The 17,528-nt window shown below is 30.4% G+C and overlaps 1 protein-coding gene across 2 annotated transcripts in view; it reads right to left on the bottom strand.

Annotated features, from left to right (window-relative positions):
• Positions 1 to 6,265: 6,265 nt before the first annotated feature.
• LOC124359429 (SH3 domain-containing kinase-binding protein 1-like) overlaps positions 6,266 to 17,528 on the bottom strand; it is a 59,708-nt gene continuing 48,445 nt past the window's right edge. For both annotated transcript variants that reach the window (XM_046812165.1, XM_046812166.1), the window contains 2 exons: positions 16,012 to 16,262; positions 6,266 to 13,326 (listed from right to left, as the gene is read on the bottom strand). In XM_046812165.1, the coding sequence (XP_046668121.1) occupies positions 13,174 to 13,326; positions 16,012 to 16,262 (404 nt within the window). In that variant the 3' untranslated portion in view covers positions 6,266 to 13,173. The remainder of the gene's footprint in view (positions 13,327 to 16,011; positions 16,263 to 17,528) is intronic.

The following is a 17,528-nucleotide window of genomic DNA, read 5'->3' as shown; positions in this document are numbered from 1 at the left end:
AAAATAGATCTTGCATACATATGAAATTTGTTTGACAGAAACTTTGTAAAATGAAGCTAGTTCAGTGTGGCGACATGTGGATACTGCTACCATATTAAACCTATTCCTGAGAGAGTTGCAATCCGTTTGAATTTTCTACAAATTGGATTTTAAATGTTGGCTATTTTTCATTGTTTTCAAAGTTTATTCATTATAAGATCATTTTTTACAATATATTTATAATCACTGTTTTTGTCTTTCGCTAGACACCACTTAACAATACCGTATTTCAAGTGGTAAGAAACGATACTATTAGATGAAATATCCTCTTATATTATTGTTGAAATTATATTGTAAAATTATGACTGTTATGTGGCCTCATCTACGCTAAATTTGTTTAGAATATTCTCGGATTCATTCGGTAAACACGTTGAAGGACCCTAGCCCAGGATATTCAGGTGTAATAAATAACAAATAAATAATAAAACTCTCTTGGATGACTGAATGAAACAATATACTTTAAATATTTATGAACTATGTACTTTATAATTTAGTGCAAACTTAGAATGTATACATTTAAAACGGTAGTGGGGAAGAAAGAGAGAGAGGGAGGGAGTGTGTGTGAGAGGGGGGGCGTCATGTTTACAGTGACCTAAATGCGCATTTGCTCTACACATAGAAAGGTTTTCGGCTTACCGGTGACAAAATACTTAAAATTCAGAATTTCTTCTTATCATCTTAGAAAAAAACTTAATCGATTTAAAGAAAACTCTTGTTGAGTTCTTAAAAAATTTTAATTGGCTCTCAGCCCATGGATTATAACATTTGTGATCACTACAGTACAGGTTTGATTATAATAAGTGAGTCTGATAATTAATACTGTTTCACGTGCCATTTCTGCCGCAGATTTCGATACTGCACATCGCACTTAGATCTACTATAGGCTACTCTTTTAACTAAATTGGCTCATTTCGACTGGCCCTCCTCTCCCGTTCTGGGTTGCGCTGATGTAGACGTTATGAGGAATTTATAAAATATAGTTTGCAATACGATATTTGTTGCTAAAACATCTATTTCTATTAGAAACAAAAATCTGAAGAATGTAGCTATGGTGGGAAGGTTGATTCGATGTGACTGTTGAGTTTAACTAAGTTCACCTTCCTCTTACTGCACAGCCTGAAATCTGACGCTGTCACAGACTTCACTTCTGGAATCTGATGAGACAATGAGAATACCTCTTCACCTAGATTACACAACATGTTTTTGTCAATATGCGTGTGTGTCTGATGTCGACTTAAACTCTCACTAATTTAAAATTAAAAATGGAATGATGTTTGACATTTTTCGGCTCACTAATAATGGGTAAAGACGAACGATTTGACATAAGAAACATCTGACTTGATATTAGCAGTAGGGAAACTTCTCAAGTTGGATGCAGATGTTGACGATTTGCAAACAGTTTAAAATAATCCATGTTCACCTGCACAACATCCAAGTAGAACGAACATCAACTACTGCAGGGCCAAGACACATGATAGTGGAGCTCCTTCCAAAGGTAATAGTAATTAAAATTCTTAATTTTACATCTATTAACATTTTTAGAAACAAAATGTTAATAGATATGGTTTATAATTATTTACACTTGGCATAGTCAAATTCTAAAATATAAAATTAGATAGTTTTTTTCAAAATTATTATATTTTGGCTTCTTACCGCAGCCCTCATCAGATCAAAGGTACGGTAAGAAGGCGGAATGTAATAATGTATAAAAACTTTCCAGATTTGTAATTGAGATAATTTTGTTATTAAGTATTAATAACAAAATACAACTTTAATTTAGTAGTAACTTAAATAAAATTGTGTTCAGACTTTTCAATGGATATAACTTGTTGATGACTCTGTTACAAAATAATTCTAATAGAATAGCAATATGTAATGTATTTTATAGGTACGACAAGGACAGCCTGGAAGGAATGGTTTGAGGGGCTTAGTGTTGAAAATTTAGCTAATCTGTTCTCCAAACTTTACGTAGCATTGAAACTGTTTATGGTAATACCAATGACAAATGCTTCATCAGAGAGCTTTTCAAACTAAACGTTATTGAAACAAGGTTTAGAAAAACAATGACACAGAAGTTTGTTATACTGCTGTTCATTGAACAAGAACTTGCCGTGAATGTTTACTACTCAGACATTGTTGAGAAATTTAAATTACTGATTCTTGGAGAAAGGCAAATGTTATTGTAATTTTCAACAAGTGTTTTTTTTCTACATTTTAAATAAATAATTTGATTTAATTCTCAAATCTTGTTTTAAATTTATTTTTCCTCCGTTAAAATTGTTTACTTACTATCAAAGATCGATGTCTATTGACTTTGTTATGACACAATTACTTGTAGTCCACTGCAAAACAGTGCTGTGGTTTGTAAGAGTTGTAGGTTTAAAACCAAGTGTCAAAAAATTCATAATTTTGAATACAATTTTCAGAAATTTTCCTGGACCATTTTGTTAGGGGGTATTCCATACCCTCCAAATCCCCGGTATGTCAGGTTCCTCCAAATCATGAACCTTGTGCACGACTATGGTTAAATATGATTATAGATATCTCGAACAGGAGAGTAGCGCTATAAAGTGAGTGAAAAGAGATTATTATCATGTTAAAATCCATGTCAAAAAAGCCCAGACTATTTTGGTTGGTAGTACATGAGCTAATGACATTATACCGAAAGGTCGGTATAAAACGAATTACGTGGTGGACTTTTACTTGCTAAAAGAAAGAAAATGAAACTTCTTCTAGAAATAAAAGGTTTTTATTATAATAAAAATTAAACTAAACTTTTAAGTTTTTTAATGATCAAAATAAAAATGAAATTAAAAGATCTTTTCAAAAAAGATTTATTAAATTCAAATAAACTAAAATATATATCCTTTCACTCAAATTAAGATACTTCTAATAAATTTCTGCTCTCCTCACTTACTTGTTTGGTGCTTCGATATATTTATATTTTACCATATATCGATTCGTTCTCACTTTACTTTATTGAGTATATTTTAACTTTATACTCCTACAACAAAAGGTTTCTTGAAAGTACCTATGAACAGACAACAACAGATTACCAAATAGCTACAACAATATTACGCGATATGAGCAGATTTTTATTATTAAGGGCAAATTATTACATTTTTAAGCTAGTTCACATCAAATAACCGGGGCACCTAGAAAATTCAAAAGGGTGAGACTCAACGTACAAATTAATTATAATATGCAGCAGTTTACTTACTTGGTAAGCTTCAGTACAGTCAAGATATGTGAGTGTAGTCGTATAGGGCACAAGTCTTTGGTTCGTAGGTTAACTATGAACTGGTCGCTAGTCTACTCCCTTACCGAGCAAGCAGAAACCCGACAAACAGGTTACGTATGTAGTAAACTTAGATTTAACTGACAAAACCAAGACGTCACCCCCGGTCTCCCTCAAGCCACGGTCACGTGATTCGAGAGTACGGATGGTGAGCGAACACAAAATAAAAAAAATGCCCCCACTAGTTACTCTACTGTTATAATCGGTACAACATACAAACCAAATTATTTACTAACAATAAGTTAGTTTTTATGCTGGTAACAAAGAAAAAAGGTATCAGTTTTTGGCACTTTCAACCAAACTTTGAACTTTTTTGGAACTTTGATCATAGCTTGGAAAATTGTCTACTTATTAAAACCAAATTTTTTCATACTGGATTGTTATTAGCGTATTGTTTTTTAGTATGAAGTTTTAGAATTATATGACAAAAAGTTATTACCACATTGCCATCTTTTATTCTTGAATGGGCAGTTAAAATAATTCTGTATAGGTCTCATTATGTAGCTGCTTAATTATAATGGGTGTATAATTTTGTAACAACTATTTAAGACGTTTAATTTACAACACCAATTTAAATGTGCAGGTTTTGTTAGTTTACCGTAGCAGAAGCCTGCACATTTGAACACGCAAACTGCCAGACTGCAAGGCGACTGCTGTAAGAAGTGTATACAAATTTGGTCTTAATTGGATCACAAGTTTCCAAGTTATACATTTTAAAAGATGCAATTTGGTTGAAAAGCGCCAAAAACTGATATCTTTTTTTGTTGTAAAAAGAAACTAATTTATTATTTCTTATATTATTATATATAAAATAAACAAGCAAAATTTAAATGAAATTCCTGTTATTGTACCTCTACTGGTCATTTTATAATAATTATAAGTTAATTATTAACTTTTACCCTCATGTAGCTAAACTGTTTGATCCAACTGTGTTTGCAATGTACACAGTCATGTTACACTATGACTAAAGTGGACAGTGTATGACAAGTAAACACACTTTGGGAGATCTGACACTGCACCAGGCTAAGGTTAAGAAAAACAAACTAATAAATGAACTAGAAGGTATTGTACTTTGTGGAAGCACCCTTGTTAACTTTTTAAGTCACAGTCTGTGTCAGATTTTAAAAACCGTATCAGTGAATGGGTTATTGCAATTAGGCACATCAGAGGCAGAGATCACATATCACTGCTATGTATACGGGTCAAGATCATGTCGCTGATTCTTTCTCATCTAACTGTATATAAATTTTGAATAAGCCACACAGTTCCACCCTATTTAATTTGTTTTGCAGCAATTTGAACAAAACCAATCACTTGCATGGTAACAACAGACATATTTCATTATTCTATTATTTGTATACTAAATCTACTTTATTTAGCATTTTCTTTGAATGTTACAATCTGACTGCTCCTCATTCACCAATATTTTCCAACTTTCTTCATCGTACACCGTACATAAAAATCAAATTTTTACGAATTATTTCTATCAATTTAAAAAGTTTATAAACGTTACGTACATTACGTTATTGATGGAGGCATGTAACTACATCGTTTTAAATTGCAATTGAATGAAACGTTTTCAATTATATGTAAGCATTATTTAAGATATTTAAAGAATAATTATAATATGAACACTTATGTGGTATTTGATGGGTAAAAATAAAAAAATATTAAATCTGTTCAAAGGAACTGTTGGGCATCGAAAAATAAATGTACAGATATTGAATTTGATAAAAATATGCCTTTAAAATTGTGCAAGAAAAATTAGTGTTGAGTAATAAAAATAAAAGTTGGTTGATAGAAATATTGAGTATCAAATTAGCTAACAATACTTTTACATGCCAAGCGGAAAGTGATGCTGACAAATTAATTGTCGATACAGCTGTTAATTTGTAAAGTGTGTAAATTGGGGATTTGAATGCAAACAAAATTGCTTATACTGTAATGTAGCATGTTTACAATGCAGCAAAAAAGTTGTTCCAATACTTTGCCTATTATACATATAAAAGAAGTTGAAAAAAGTATTTGATCTATGTGAAAATGTAAAATATTTATATACATAAATATTCTATTAATAATTTTCTTTTTTTTATTTCATTGTTCTTAATTTGCTTATTTTCATTAAATATACATTACATTTTCAGAGCTTAATTTAAAATTAAACTAGCAAAGAAATTCTATTGTACACTACTGCTGCCGCTTCGCTCTCTCCTCCACATTTTACTACCTATTAAAGATCTCTACTACCCTCCATACACTCAGTTATCTTTAATAGATGTTCCTCTATATCTATTTAGGTGAAATTCCACACATAAATAAAAAAACATTATTTAAAGTAAAACTATGTCCCCAAAAATTAATTTTGTATAATAATTTGTTTAAACAGAGCACATAAGATTTTTTGGAAATCATTGCAATTTATAGTTTTAAAAACAAAATCCCACTTTGACCATATTATCACTGTAATTATTTAGATCCAGGGTTTTAACATTTTGGAGTCTCCAGGCATTCCACTGAATACTGACAGGCCTGTTGACACAAACACGATAGCAGCATGATACAAGGACTCACTCCCTTGTGAGTGTTCTGTCTTCAATATGCAAATTAAGTCTACTTTCTGTCTGTCTGTCCGACCACACTACATTTAAGAGACCTATTCAATTGATTTCAATACATTTTCAATTAAAATAAAATCTTAAATGTAAAACTGTCTTTCAGACTACTATGTTCAGTTAAAAATCTTTAACATTTTTCTTATTACGGTTATGAAAAGAAAGAGGTATAACTTGTCTTGTAGAACAGAACATATCTAGTGATTTTCACAGTTTTGGTCAACATGTTTAAAGACACGGCATCCGTAGACTGCATCCTATCTCTTTCTCATTTCGGTTACACAAGGTAAGGTACACCAATAAATTAGACAATACATTTACAAAACATAACATTGTATTTACTTTTCTGTAACAGTAGTAGTAATACTGATTTGAAACCCTTTAGAAGTAAAGTTATAAACAAAGGTAAACTACCGATCTAAGGCCCCACTCGCAAGCACAACCAGAGTTCTGTACACTTGTTTATACACATCATGTCCAGTTATGCACTGGGACGGACTAATTTAGGTTAACTTGTCAATTTTGAAAATGTTCCACATTTTCATTTTTCAATAGTTTACTTTCACCATTCAATGTAATTACACATTCTCTTAGGTTTTGTGTAATATTTTCACACTACTTTATAGTATCGTTCTTGATTTTGTCAATTAATCCTTTGTACGTCTAACGTTACAAGGTATGACATCAACTAAAACTAATAAAAGCATTATTTGAGCACACATATTTTTCAACAATATTTAAAATGCAACACATAAAATCATAATACTCCAAGAGAACATTTACGACTAGTATGATACAACTTTTTAGTAAAATATACTATTGAGTAATTTAAGATAAAAATATGCAATTTCAAGGACTGCACCTCCCTTCACTTGTATGATACCCAGAATAAACAAAAACTTATTAAATTAAAGATAATTAACTAATATTATTGTTTCAAAAATAAAGATACCAATTCATAAATCAGCTTGTTTGAAGAAAGCACTTAAATTCAACAGAGAATGTTAAAGAAATTATTATGTTACAATTGAATGCCATTACCATGACTCTCATAAAGATTAATGAAACGATAGAGGACACCCCTGCCCCAGTATTCTGTTTCCAATGCCTCTGAAGTAGCAATAATGTTGTTACATAATACTTAGGGACATGTATAAATTTTATTTTGATATGACACTGAAATCTGTAGCAACAAGGCTGAAGTTCAAGATATTAATTTTCTTTGTGTAAAATTTGTTATTAATGATGGATGGTTTGAAAGGATAATAGGATTTCAGTCATTTATAACCAAAATAAACACACACAAACATTTGGTTTTTATGATCATTGTGTATAACAAATTGTATAATACTATGTTTTGAGCACACCTAAAAAGAGCATGATTATGTATTACGTTATTTTTACACTTGAGGAAGACGGTAATTTCAATTCTCAAAAACGTAGGTTACACATTATGTAACATACAACGGTACCAATTAATTTCATTTCTAGATTTACGACTAAACCACAAGAATCCTATATATTGCTGGGTTATCATTATCCGAATATAATTTTAAAATGCAATCTTTCAAAATATAGTTTATTGACTTCGAAACAAAATGTTGAGTTCTGAGGTATGTGGCAATTACAACTGACACAACAGCAACCATTAGATAAATTTACAATTAACCATTTCAAATTTGGTTACATAGACTTTCCCCGTATTACTGTATTCTACGATTAAGTTTTATATAATTATATAGATTGTGTTATTGGAGGATTCTTGATAGCGAGGTTTGTGTTACTGAGGTTAAGGTGGTGACACTTGAGTAGCATTTCAATTGAGGCAGTCACTGATGGCTAGAAAGTTGGAATTATATACAAACTCAAAGTTTATTGAGGTTATTATCTGGGATAACCTTTTGTAAGAAGTATCATAATATCTTTCTAACAGAAATTCTCATTACACTTCTAAACCACAATACTTTGTGTGCATTGTGTTGTAACTGTAAATAAAGAATTTTTCTATGTTGTACAATGAGTTCGAGGGGAATAAACATCTTTTTTTTTAAATTTTATGCTACAGGGCATTGACTGTTTGAAAACTTTTAGCTGAGACTACTGACTAATATAACTTAACATTATTAACTCATTTCATGCACTATTATGCATCACAGATTTTAAGACAAAAATGGAAGGAAGGTTTTGTCCAATTATATTGTTTTAGTAAATGCAAAATTGACTAAATATGTATGTTAATAATAAAAATAAAATTGAAGAGGATGAAAAATACAAAAAGAAATCACATTATGACAGTCTGTAAAAATGTAACAAATAACATTAATTAAGTATACAAAATAAAAAAGCCCTTCACCTAGAGGTACACTATTTCACTAAACTTCACATACCCATGTAATGAGTCTACTGATCTTTTTAGGGTTTGTGATATATAGATGAGCTGCACCATTCATTTACGTTGTTTCAATCTTAAGACTAGTATGAAAAACTAAAATCAGCAATGGCATTTTGCCTTTAATATAATATAATAAATTATTAGCAAGTAGGGAACTCTAACAAATTTACAGATCTAGTTAAGTAACACTGTATCTAAACACTTAAATTTTAATTACATTTCGGAAATAACAGCACCATGATTGATAGTACAGTAGTTATAATCTAAAAAGCTGCAACAGAAAATATGTTAGGCAAATTTGAAATTTATAGACTGGAAATAAAACATGGATTTCAATCACATCAGTTACTTCTTTACAAACTTTCCAGTCAATTATTATTGTTATACAACCAGATGCAAGCAGCTAAGTTATACATTTGTTGTAATATGGTTCATTCTTCATGCTACACTCTTAAACTAACAAAACATAGCGGAATTTGAGCAAGAATTCACAAAGTATTATAATCTTTACACAGCAAATAAGGTGGGATCAATAACTTACGTCATCTTGGTCAGGAAAATTTATCAGAGTAATTTTATATTGCTGGAATAGGAAATTAGCTAATTTATTTTACGTAGTTTATTCCATTTCTCAATACAATTTTTACATCAGAAAATACGGATTACATAAAATTCTTTTTCAATAGGATTATAACAATTTAAGTACAATTTTTAGTTTTTTAACACTACTTATAACATACTTTTATTAAATAAATAAATATTTTTTCGGTTCGTTGATTTTCCCTTTATTACTAAATGGTAAAATATCGGTACAGATATTGAGTCCTGACATAACAAAAAAAAAAAGTTTATAAAACTCTCTGAACAAGCATTCACACTTATATAAACTTTTAGCAGACACAGAGGCTGACAAGGTTCAAAGTTCATTTTAACACGTAAATTGTATTGTAAACAGGCATTTCAATACCAATAGTGGTTTTAATAATATATTGATGTTTAAAGAAGAAGCTGGAACAATGATGAAATGGTTTATGATTTCCGACCACTATCAAGGTATCAAATCATCGTTACAATTATTTACATTTTAGACCTATCTAGAATTGCCTTCAATTACTTCCCAAAAGAGAATCTTTCTGAAGCAAACAAATTAAAGAATGCTGTCATTCAGTGTTTTGCACTTGTTTTTTACTAATTTTATTCAATTAGATATATATTTGACTCTGGCCATATGGTAAAATCGATACACAATAATTAAACACGACTTCTATAACAGATATAATAATGATTTTGAATCAAAATGGTTTTAGTAAATTTTTAAAATTTTGCGTAGTATGGGTGCACCGATGTTTCCTGATGCAAACCATCAATAAAACTAGTGAAGATTTGATATTCTATGGAATATTGCAGTATGTCAAATTAGGAATTGTTCATAGAGTCACACATTTTCACGGTCATTCTGTAATGATTCAATATTTTCAAATTTTCACCAACTAATACATTATATCATCACATTGAGAAAAAGTTCTTGATGAAGACATATAGTTGGATATCTTTCTACAGACAGACTCAGATAAAGATAACACCATATCAACCTTTCAAGTAATGAATTAAAATTTAACTCAAAATATCAATCAAGACTACAATTTTAGAATAAATATATGAATTGAAAATCTGTAATGAGCCAATCTTTTGTGTTTGGGGGAGAGAAAAAATGAACTGAATACAATAAATAATGTACCATTGTCTTGTAAAACTCATTATAAAAGATGTCTCCTCCATCAGAAAAGAAAGCATTTGGAAAAAAAATTAATAATGTTTGTTACATCACTAACAATAAAAAAGAATATTGATCAATAGAGAACTACTGTATAAGCACCATTATAATTATCATAAACACTACATCAACAAAATGTATTCTTTACTTTCACCACTAAACACTTTTTTAACGAAAAAAATATTATTAACACGTTCACAACAACTGAAATTACCATACTTTTTAAAAAACAATAACATTTTTACCAAAAATGCAAATTTTTTCAATAAACATGATCCAAAGTGACTAATAGTGTCTGTGAACACATTTTCATTCTATAAAATGCAACCGGATAATATTCAGAGAGTATTAGAAAACTATAGTTGCATGACCTTCTGGTGGGTCACTCCATCCATAATAAAACGCCTGGACTCACCGCTGGGTCATGCCGTTGTAAACGTATTAAGTTAATAAAAATTAACAAAGTATTTCAATGATGAATGACTTATACAATTTGTGATTTATTCATTGATTACATAACTTTTATTATGAAAGTTTGTGATGAAGTGTTGAAATTAATAAATTATGAAAACATTAAATAAAGACAACAATAGTAATGGCTAAAAACAAGTTTTATAGGCATGCTTTTAAAAATAAAAAATAAATTTATTAACTACAAACATTTTGAATTATACAAAATATTTTAGTAAATAATACAAAATAAATTTGGGATATTAACTTTAAATTACATAAATAATTTTTCTATTAATTTTTAATACATTTGAAAACATGCAAAAACAATATCACACTAAACTTATATAAGTCGTTTAGTCGTTTTTATACTGTCTTAGCCAAATTACTTAACTCACTGACACAAGACCACATTAATGGCCCCAACATGAAAATTATAAATTAACTTTTAGGTTCTAAATGCACATAAAATAGTTAACTCAACATCAACTGTAAATTTCTTGGAACTAAAGCAGAACAGTATTTTACATTTAAATTAGCCCAAGCAAGTAGTCTAAGAAGCATTCTACAGGACTGTTCAAGGTTCGTGGTATGAATACATACAGGAGATGCTAGATACACATTAGTTAACTATATTTTATAAATGTTATAAAATCTTATTAAAATAAATAGTGTTAAAACCATATCCTTACAATATACATATACAATCTTAGTAAGTACTAAATTTGTTAAACTTACAATATGGCAACGCTTTGTAAAAACTGGATGAAATGACAGGAGTACAAACTCAAATCATTTCTATACAGTTGAAAACAAAATAAGTACATCTTGTATTAAAAATACACAGTTACAGCTTAGCCTATGATATTGCATATTAATATGTACAACTTAAATAACACGTATTTCCTAAAATGTGGCGTTGTATTTGATTATGTTTTCTTACACAAAAAAATCAGTTATGATTGGTAAAATCTTATTATTTTCGAATGAAACTTATATAAAAAATATATTTTTTAATTAATATAGATTTGTGTAATCCTACCTAACAAAGTTTTTTACTAAAAAATAGAAACTAAGTGTTATTTTTATAGCTTTTAATATTGAATAAGATATAATTGAAAAATGTCTAGCACTACAATTTAACAATGACTGAAGAACAACAAATTTCTGGTATAAGAGATTTAAATTACGCATTAGAACACTTAAGGTTAGGTGGAATGTAGTACTATGATCAAAGTAGTAAATAATCTTGAATTATTAAATACAATCTCTGTGGTTTTACATGGCAACCCATAGACAAAGTTTGTTGGTTACAAAGTATAGAAAAACAAACCTGAATTTTATGCTTAACAAAAAGACTAGATGAACACTTGCGCAATAAGTATTCAAAGTTGTGTACTATTAAAATGGCAAGATATATTGTGATTTTACCAATGTCAACTTTATAACATTGTCTCTTTTCTAAGCCAATGTTATGAAATCGTTTAGAATAAATTACAAAATAATATAATACATTGTTTCACATTTCATAATTGTCGAGAAATAATATGTACAAAACAGTTTTAAGTCACATATTGTATTTTATGATAAGCTTACAATGTAAGAGAATATAAAACGTTTTTTAGTTAGAAAAGATTAATTTATATGTCTGGAACCTAAAACATTGGTTTTCTTTTAAAAATATATAGTATGAAGTATTTACTTACTTGCTTATGTATTTAAAGAGATAATTGAGTTATCATTGTGGCAAAATCTTTACTAGAATTTTATGAATAAATAATAAAACAAAGTTATGTTAATGTCTAACTGTAATTTTAAGTGTTTGCTGGCCCAAAGTTTGTCCGTTAAATTATTATTGAACTAGTTAATGTTTTTGCATTAATGTGACAAACTTTTATATGTAAAAAAAAGAATCAAATGTAAATCCACACAGACTATACAGTAAAGTCTTGATTGTTTAGGCAGTTCTGGTTACTTTAATGATTGTCCTGGAACATGCAGCTCACTGTACCTTATGAAAAGGCTGATTACTGATCAGCACTTTTGAGTTTTGAGCTGTAGCTCTCAGACTGGCAACGAACAGTCTCAACATGGCAGTCAGACTTATAGTATAGTCTATAAAGGTTACATTAGAATTAATTTCTTGAACCAATTAAACTTAACATAAATGCTTATTAGATAAATTTTTTGTTGTGGTATAACAATTCACAACCTATACATGTGATCTGACATTCACAAAACGCAGGCAGTCGTTTCTTGTGCAGTTCTTTGTTGTAAAACCATTAACTATTTCTATAAAAGGAATTATTAACAGAATGTAAACAAGAGGCATGTTTCAGTGTTTATTTTCTTTTTAATTTAATTTATTTTTCTGTTAAAACGCTTCACAGGGTCATTTTATTCACTATAAGAACCATGTCACAGTTATAATACAATGGTCAAATTAATCCCTTTTTTAGTTGAAGTAAAAAAATAATAATAATAAACAAAAGTAGCATGGTGAAGAAAACCAATGTTGAACATTGTTCCAAAGACTGATAAGGGTCCTCTATTTCTGCACAGCAGAATGGAATGTAAAAAGGAATGTGAATATATATGGACTGAAACCTCAGACCTGGGTGACAAAGTTGGCTAATTTCTCCATCTCTGTCTGCATATGCTGTCTCCTCTCTGTCTCGTCAGCAAGTTTACTTGTCAGCTCTTTGATGGCCTTTACAAAAGTCTCATGCTGTGATTCCAGCCTAGCTTCCAATCTCTGGACCTGCAAAACAGTTACAGACAATTTTAAAGAAAAGTCTATGTATGTAGAACCAGAAATCAGAAACTTATTGTCACATAACATTACATAATGCAGTAGATAAAATCTACAATGAACAGCTGACTCGTCAATATAATTAAAAATATACCTACCCCAGAAATAAAATAAATTTCTGGGATATATATGGGAATATATATATATATATATACACATTTAGAGCAGTTTTAAAAGAAAACTACAATTATTGACTGTACAAGATTTTGTTGTTATTGCAACTTCCTTAAGTACACTGTATTAACATAGACTGAATAAAAATAGATAAACAAAAGAAGAAACACCTGGTAACAAACTTTCTAAACGTAAATAACAATTTTGACATTCAAACCAATTTTGTATTTAGGTAAATTTGTAGATAAGAATCTAAGAATCCAAGTGAAAAACAATAATTTAGCAAATGTTAAGTCCAACATTTGGATGTTGGATTTGGTTGTTTGGATTTAAATATTAGTTGTGATTAATTGAAAAACGTTGACCGGTGATTCTTCCTCACAAAGAGTTTGAGGTTTGCCCAATGTCGTCCTTAGGACAAAACCTACAGGTTAGATGGTACATTGAATTGGAGGTACAGTCAAATTTACCAGCTATTGAATAGGTTTTCTTAGTGACACTACTTTGGAATTAATCAATCATCTATAATTTTGCAAATACCACAACGTGGATTATTACATGGTTTACAGCCAAAAGATGAATTTTGAGAATCTTTCCAACATGAATTTTGGGTCTTACAAGCATATTCTTCAAATTTTGAGGTGCCTTAAATACTATTCTAGGTGGCCTGGACAATAATTTCTCAGTAAGGGCGAGTTTATTAAAAATTATTGGCTATGAAAATTATTTTCATAACTCTTTTGAATTTTTGAAAACTAGGATAACATTTTGTTATAAAGTGAAGGTCATTTTGGCAGTGATTTGGAATATTTGTAGCCTTTTTAGGTTGATAGAACACTCAATAAATTTAGCTGTTTAAATAAAGACCTACACAGTGATCTCAAAATTATGCAGTAAGTAACAAAATTAAAAATGGACAATATTTATAGTGTATTGGGAGAATTAAATTCCATCATAATAATATAGGCTTACAGAGTATGTTATAGTATTCAAAACTTATAACATATGATAAAACTTAGGGAAATTGTACTTAAAACAACATAATGTTTTAAAAACCTCCGTGTTTCAACTATGAAAGTCGTAACAAAAATACTAGCCTGGACGACCAAGATACTGGTGATGTGATCAAAACAAACTAAAACCTATTGTTCTAGATGATTGTTCATATAGTAACTCAAATTTATCACCAGGTGATGGACCTTTACAAAACTCTAGTTAAATGATATTTCTTCAGAAAGCGCCCCACATATAATATATGGTCTTGGAAGATTATACTAGCTGAATGATGCTTCAACCAATGAATGCTTCTCATGCACTGTTACCATTGTTATCCTCTAGTTAGCAAGAAATGAACTTTCCGTTGTAGCCTTCCAATAAAAGACTTTTTCTTTCCTACACAATCCTAAATCTATCAGAAAATTATTCACCCTTGGCAATCCTTTTTCACCTGTTCCAAATTATCTGAGAAACCCCACAAGCATTGATTCTTCACATTTATTAATTTTACTTGAGTGTTGGCTGAATATGTTTTCCTCCCTTGGAACAGTCAGTTCAACTAGAAGCATCTGATTGGTGATAATTGAATATACTAGTATATTATATAAAATCTGGTATACTACAGAGTGGTAGTGTAGAGATTAGATGGGAAAACGATGGAAATTATTCATGTCCCAGTTTTTTCCCCAGTTGGGAAGCAAGAGTAACACATCAGCCTATTTTTTGTCGATCTTTCATCAGCTTTGTTCTTTTTATGTTGTATTGATGATATTGCCTTGTTTTTATTGTGTTCAGATGTTTTAAAACTGTAAACTATCAGGACTCTGACATGTAACAACTTATTATCAAAACCAAAAAATGTTGTTTCTTCCACTTACAAAGATAAAAGTTAGGAAAAGTAACAATATTCAGAAAGTAAAAAACATACCAAAATAAACTGCCTTAACAAGAGAAGCCTTCTATATTATAACCAGACTTGAATTTTTGTTTTTAAAAATTTAATCTTTCTGCAGCTTATTAATTTTTTAAAGAAGAAAGTAACAGACAAATAAATTTAATGTTAATAAATTTGTTTGTTCCTTTTTTAAAGAATTATAGAAGGGCTGTTTAGAGAGTATCGGATTTTTTAGGACAAATTAAAAAAAAACAAATTTGTATTATATACAAATATAGGCAGGCTTTCTCACCACAACTTCATGCCCATGATGGAGATAAATTTTATTTGGTTTGAATTTTTTACTAACAAAAACCCAATGAGAGAGCGCACAACACATTATTGGATTTTCTACTACAATTCACATTTTAACATGTCACAAGGAGTAAAGTAGGAGGGACACAGTCAACATTTTACAGTGTTGTTGGTTGGATGAATACTGATTGTAGGGACAAGATGACAGCTAGCCCTGCCTACTGTGTTATAAGCCAAAAGTCTTACTTTTTGGACAGCACTCGAATAATAATCATCAATAAAATGAATCTTATATTTACATCTATCTAAAGCACCATAGAAAAATGAGCACCCACCTTCTCATTGAGCTCTGTCCACTGCCTGTGGGATATCGTGATAGTGTCAGGAGATGAGGGCGAAGGTGAAAGGCTGAAAGAACGCCCACCAAACATGCTCTGTGGTCGGGAGCCAGCAGAACTACCAGTTGGTCGCAGTGTAACTCCGGAGCTGGGAGACACCTTGGGGGGCTCTGGAGATAAAGAGGAGGGTGGAACTGTTTCTCCTCCCCCACCACTTCCAGTACTACCAATCGTCACACGTGTCCTGCCTGCAACAAGAGAAATTCATCTCATGAGTTATGATAATCAAAGCACCCAATGGGATAAAAACACAAAGAAAAGACAAAGTTAATAATAATACAAATATCATTCAATTGTTTACATACTAAATAATTATTTAACTTTTAGACCCCCCTGAGTCACGAGCCATGAGTGGCTCTGTATGTGTGTGGTATCTTGAGTAACACAAGCCACTATAGGTGCTCTGTATGTTCACAGTTCAAATCATCTTTATTTAAAAAAAATACAAAATACAGTACAAATGTTGCCAAGTGCTGTAAAGCATGTGTGGCAAAAAATATTGCTGGCACAATTCTTAAAAACTTAAAATGTCTCTGGTCTTGTGTGGAGGCTATGCTATACTGAGAATAACATTTGCAAATCAAATGTGTGTGTGTAATAGTACCTTGAGCACCGCAAGCCACTATAGTGGCTCTGTATGTGTGTGGTACCTTGAGTAACACAAGCCACTATAGTGGCTCTGTATGTGTGTGGTACCTTGAGTAACACAAGCCACTATAGTGGCTGTGTGTGTGTGTGTGTGTGATACCTTGAGTAACACAAGCCACTATAGTGGCTCTGTATGTGTGTGGTACCTTGAGTAACACAAGCCACTATAGTGGCTCTGTATATGTGTGGTACCTTGAGTAACACAAGCCACTATAGTGTCTGTGTCTGTGTGTGTGTGTGTGTGTGTGTGTTGTGTGTGTGTGTGTGTGTGTGTGTGTGTGTGTGTGTGTTGTGTGTGTGTGTGTGTGTGTTTTATTACAATTTTATTATGCTATGGAAATGTAGTGATTTGTAGGCCTGTGGAATCAGCAGTTTTAAATGCCTCAGTTGTATACTATTGTATGTAGTTCCAGTTTTATGTATTTCTTTAGTCAATAATACAGTGTATGATTGTGAATACGGTAGTATTTCATTGTTTAATTAAAAATGAAAGTTTATATACTATTATATAATAGTATAATAACATAATTTGGGAAAAAAATATATAATTTTGCAAACAATTATATAAAGACCAAACAAAAAACTAATAATTCTATTACTCTTAGCATAATTCCAATAATAACATATTAGATATTTACTTGTTTCTATAATAATATGTGTGTTTTCATCCTAAAGTGGTATTTTTATATTATTTTTTATATTTATTCAATTAATCATTGTTTATATAAATTGAGCAGAATATACTTGTAACTTTTGTTATATGCTCAAAACAACACATACTTTTATATAATAATACACTATTTAGG

Source organism: Homalodisca vitripennis, chromosome 4 (genome assembly GCF_021130785.1).
Source record: "Homalodisca vitripennis isolate AUS2020 chromosome 4, UT_GWSS_2.1, whole genome shotgun sequence".
NCBI lineage: Eukaryota > Metazoa > Arthropoda > Insecta > Hemiptera > Cicadellidae > Homalodisca > Homalodisca vitripennis.
The sequence above is the reverse complement of the archived record's forward strand: the minus strand, read 5'-3'. Positions and strand labels throughout refer to the sequence as shown.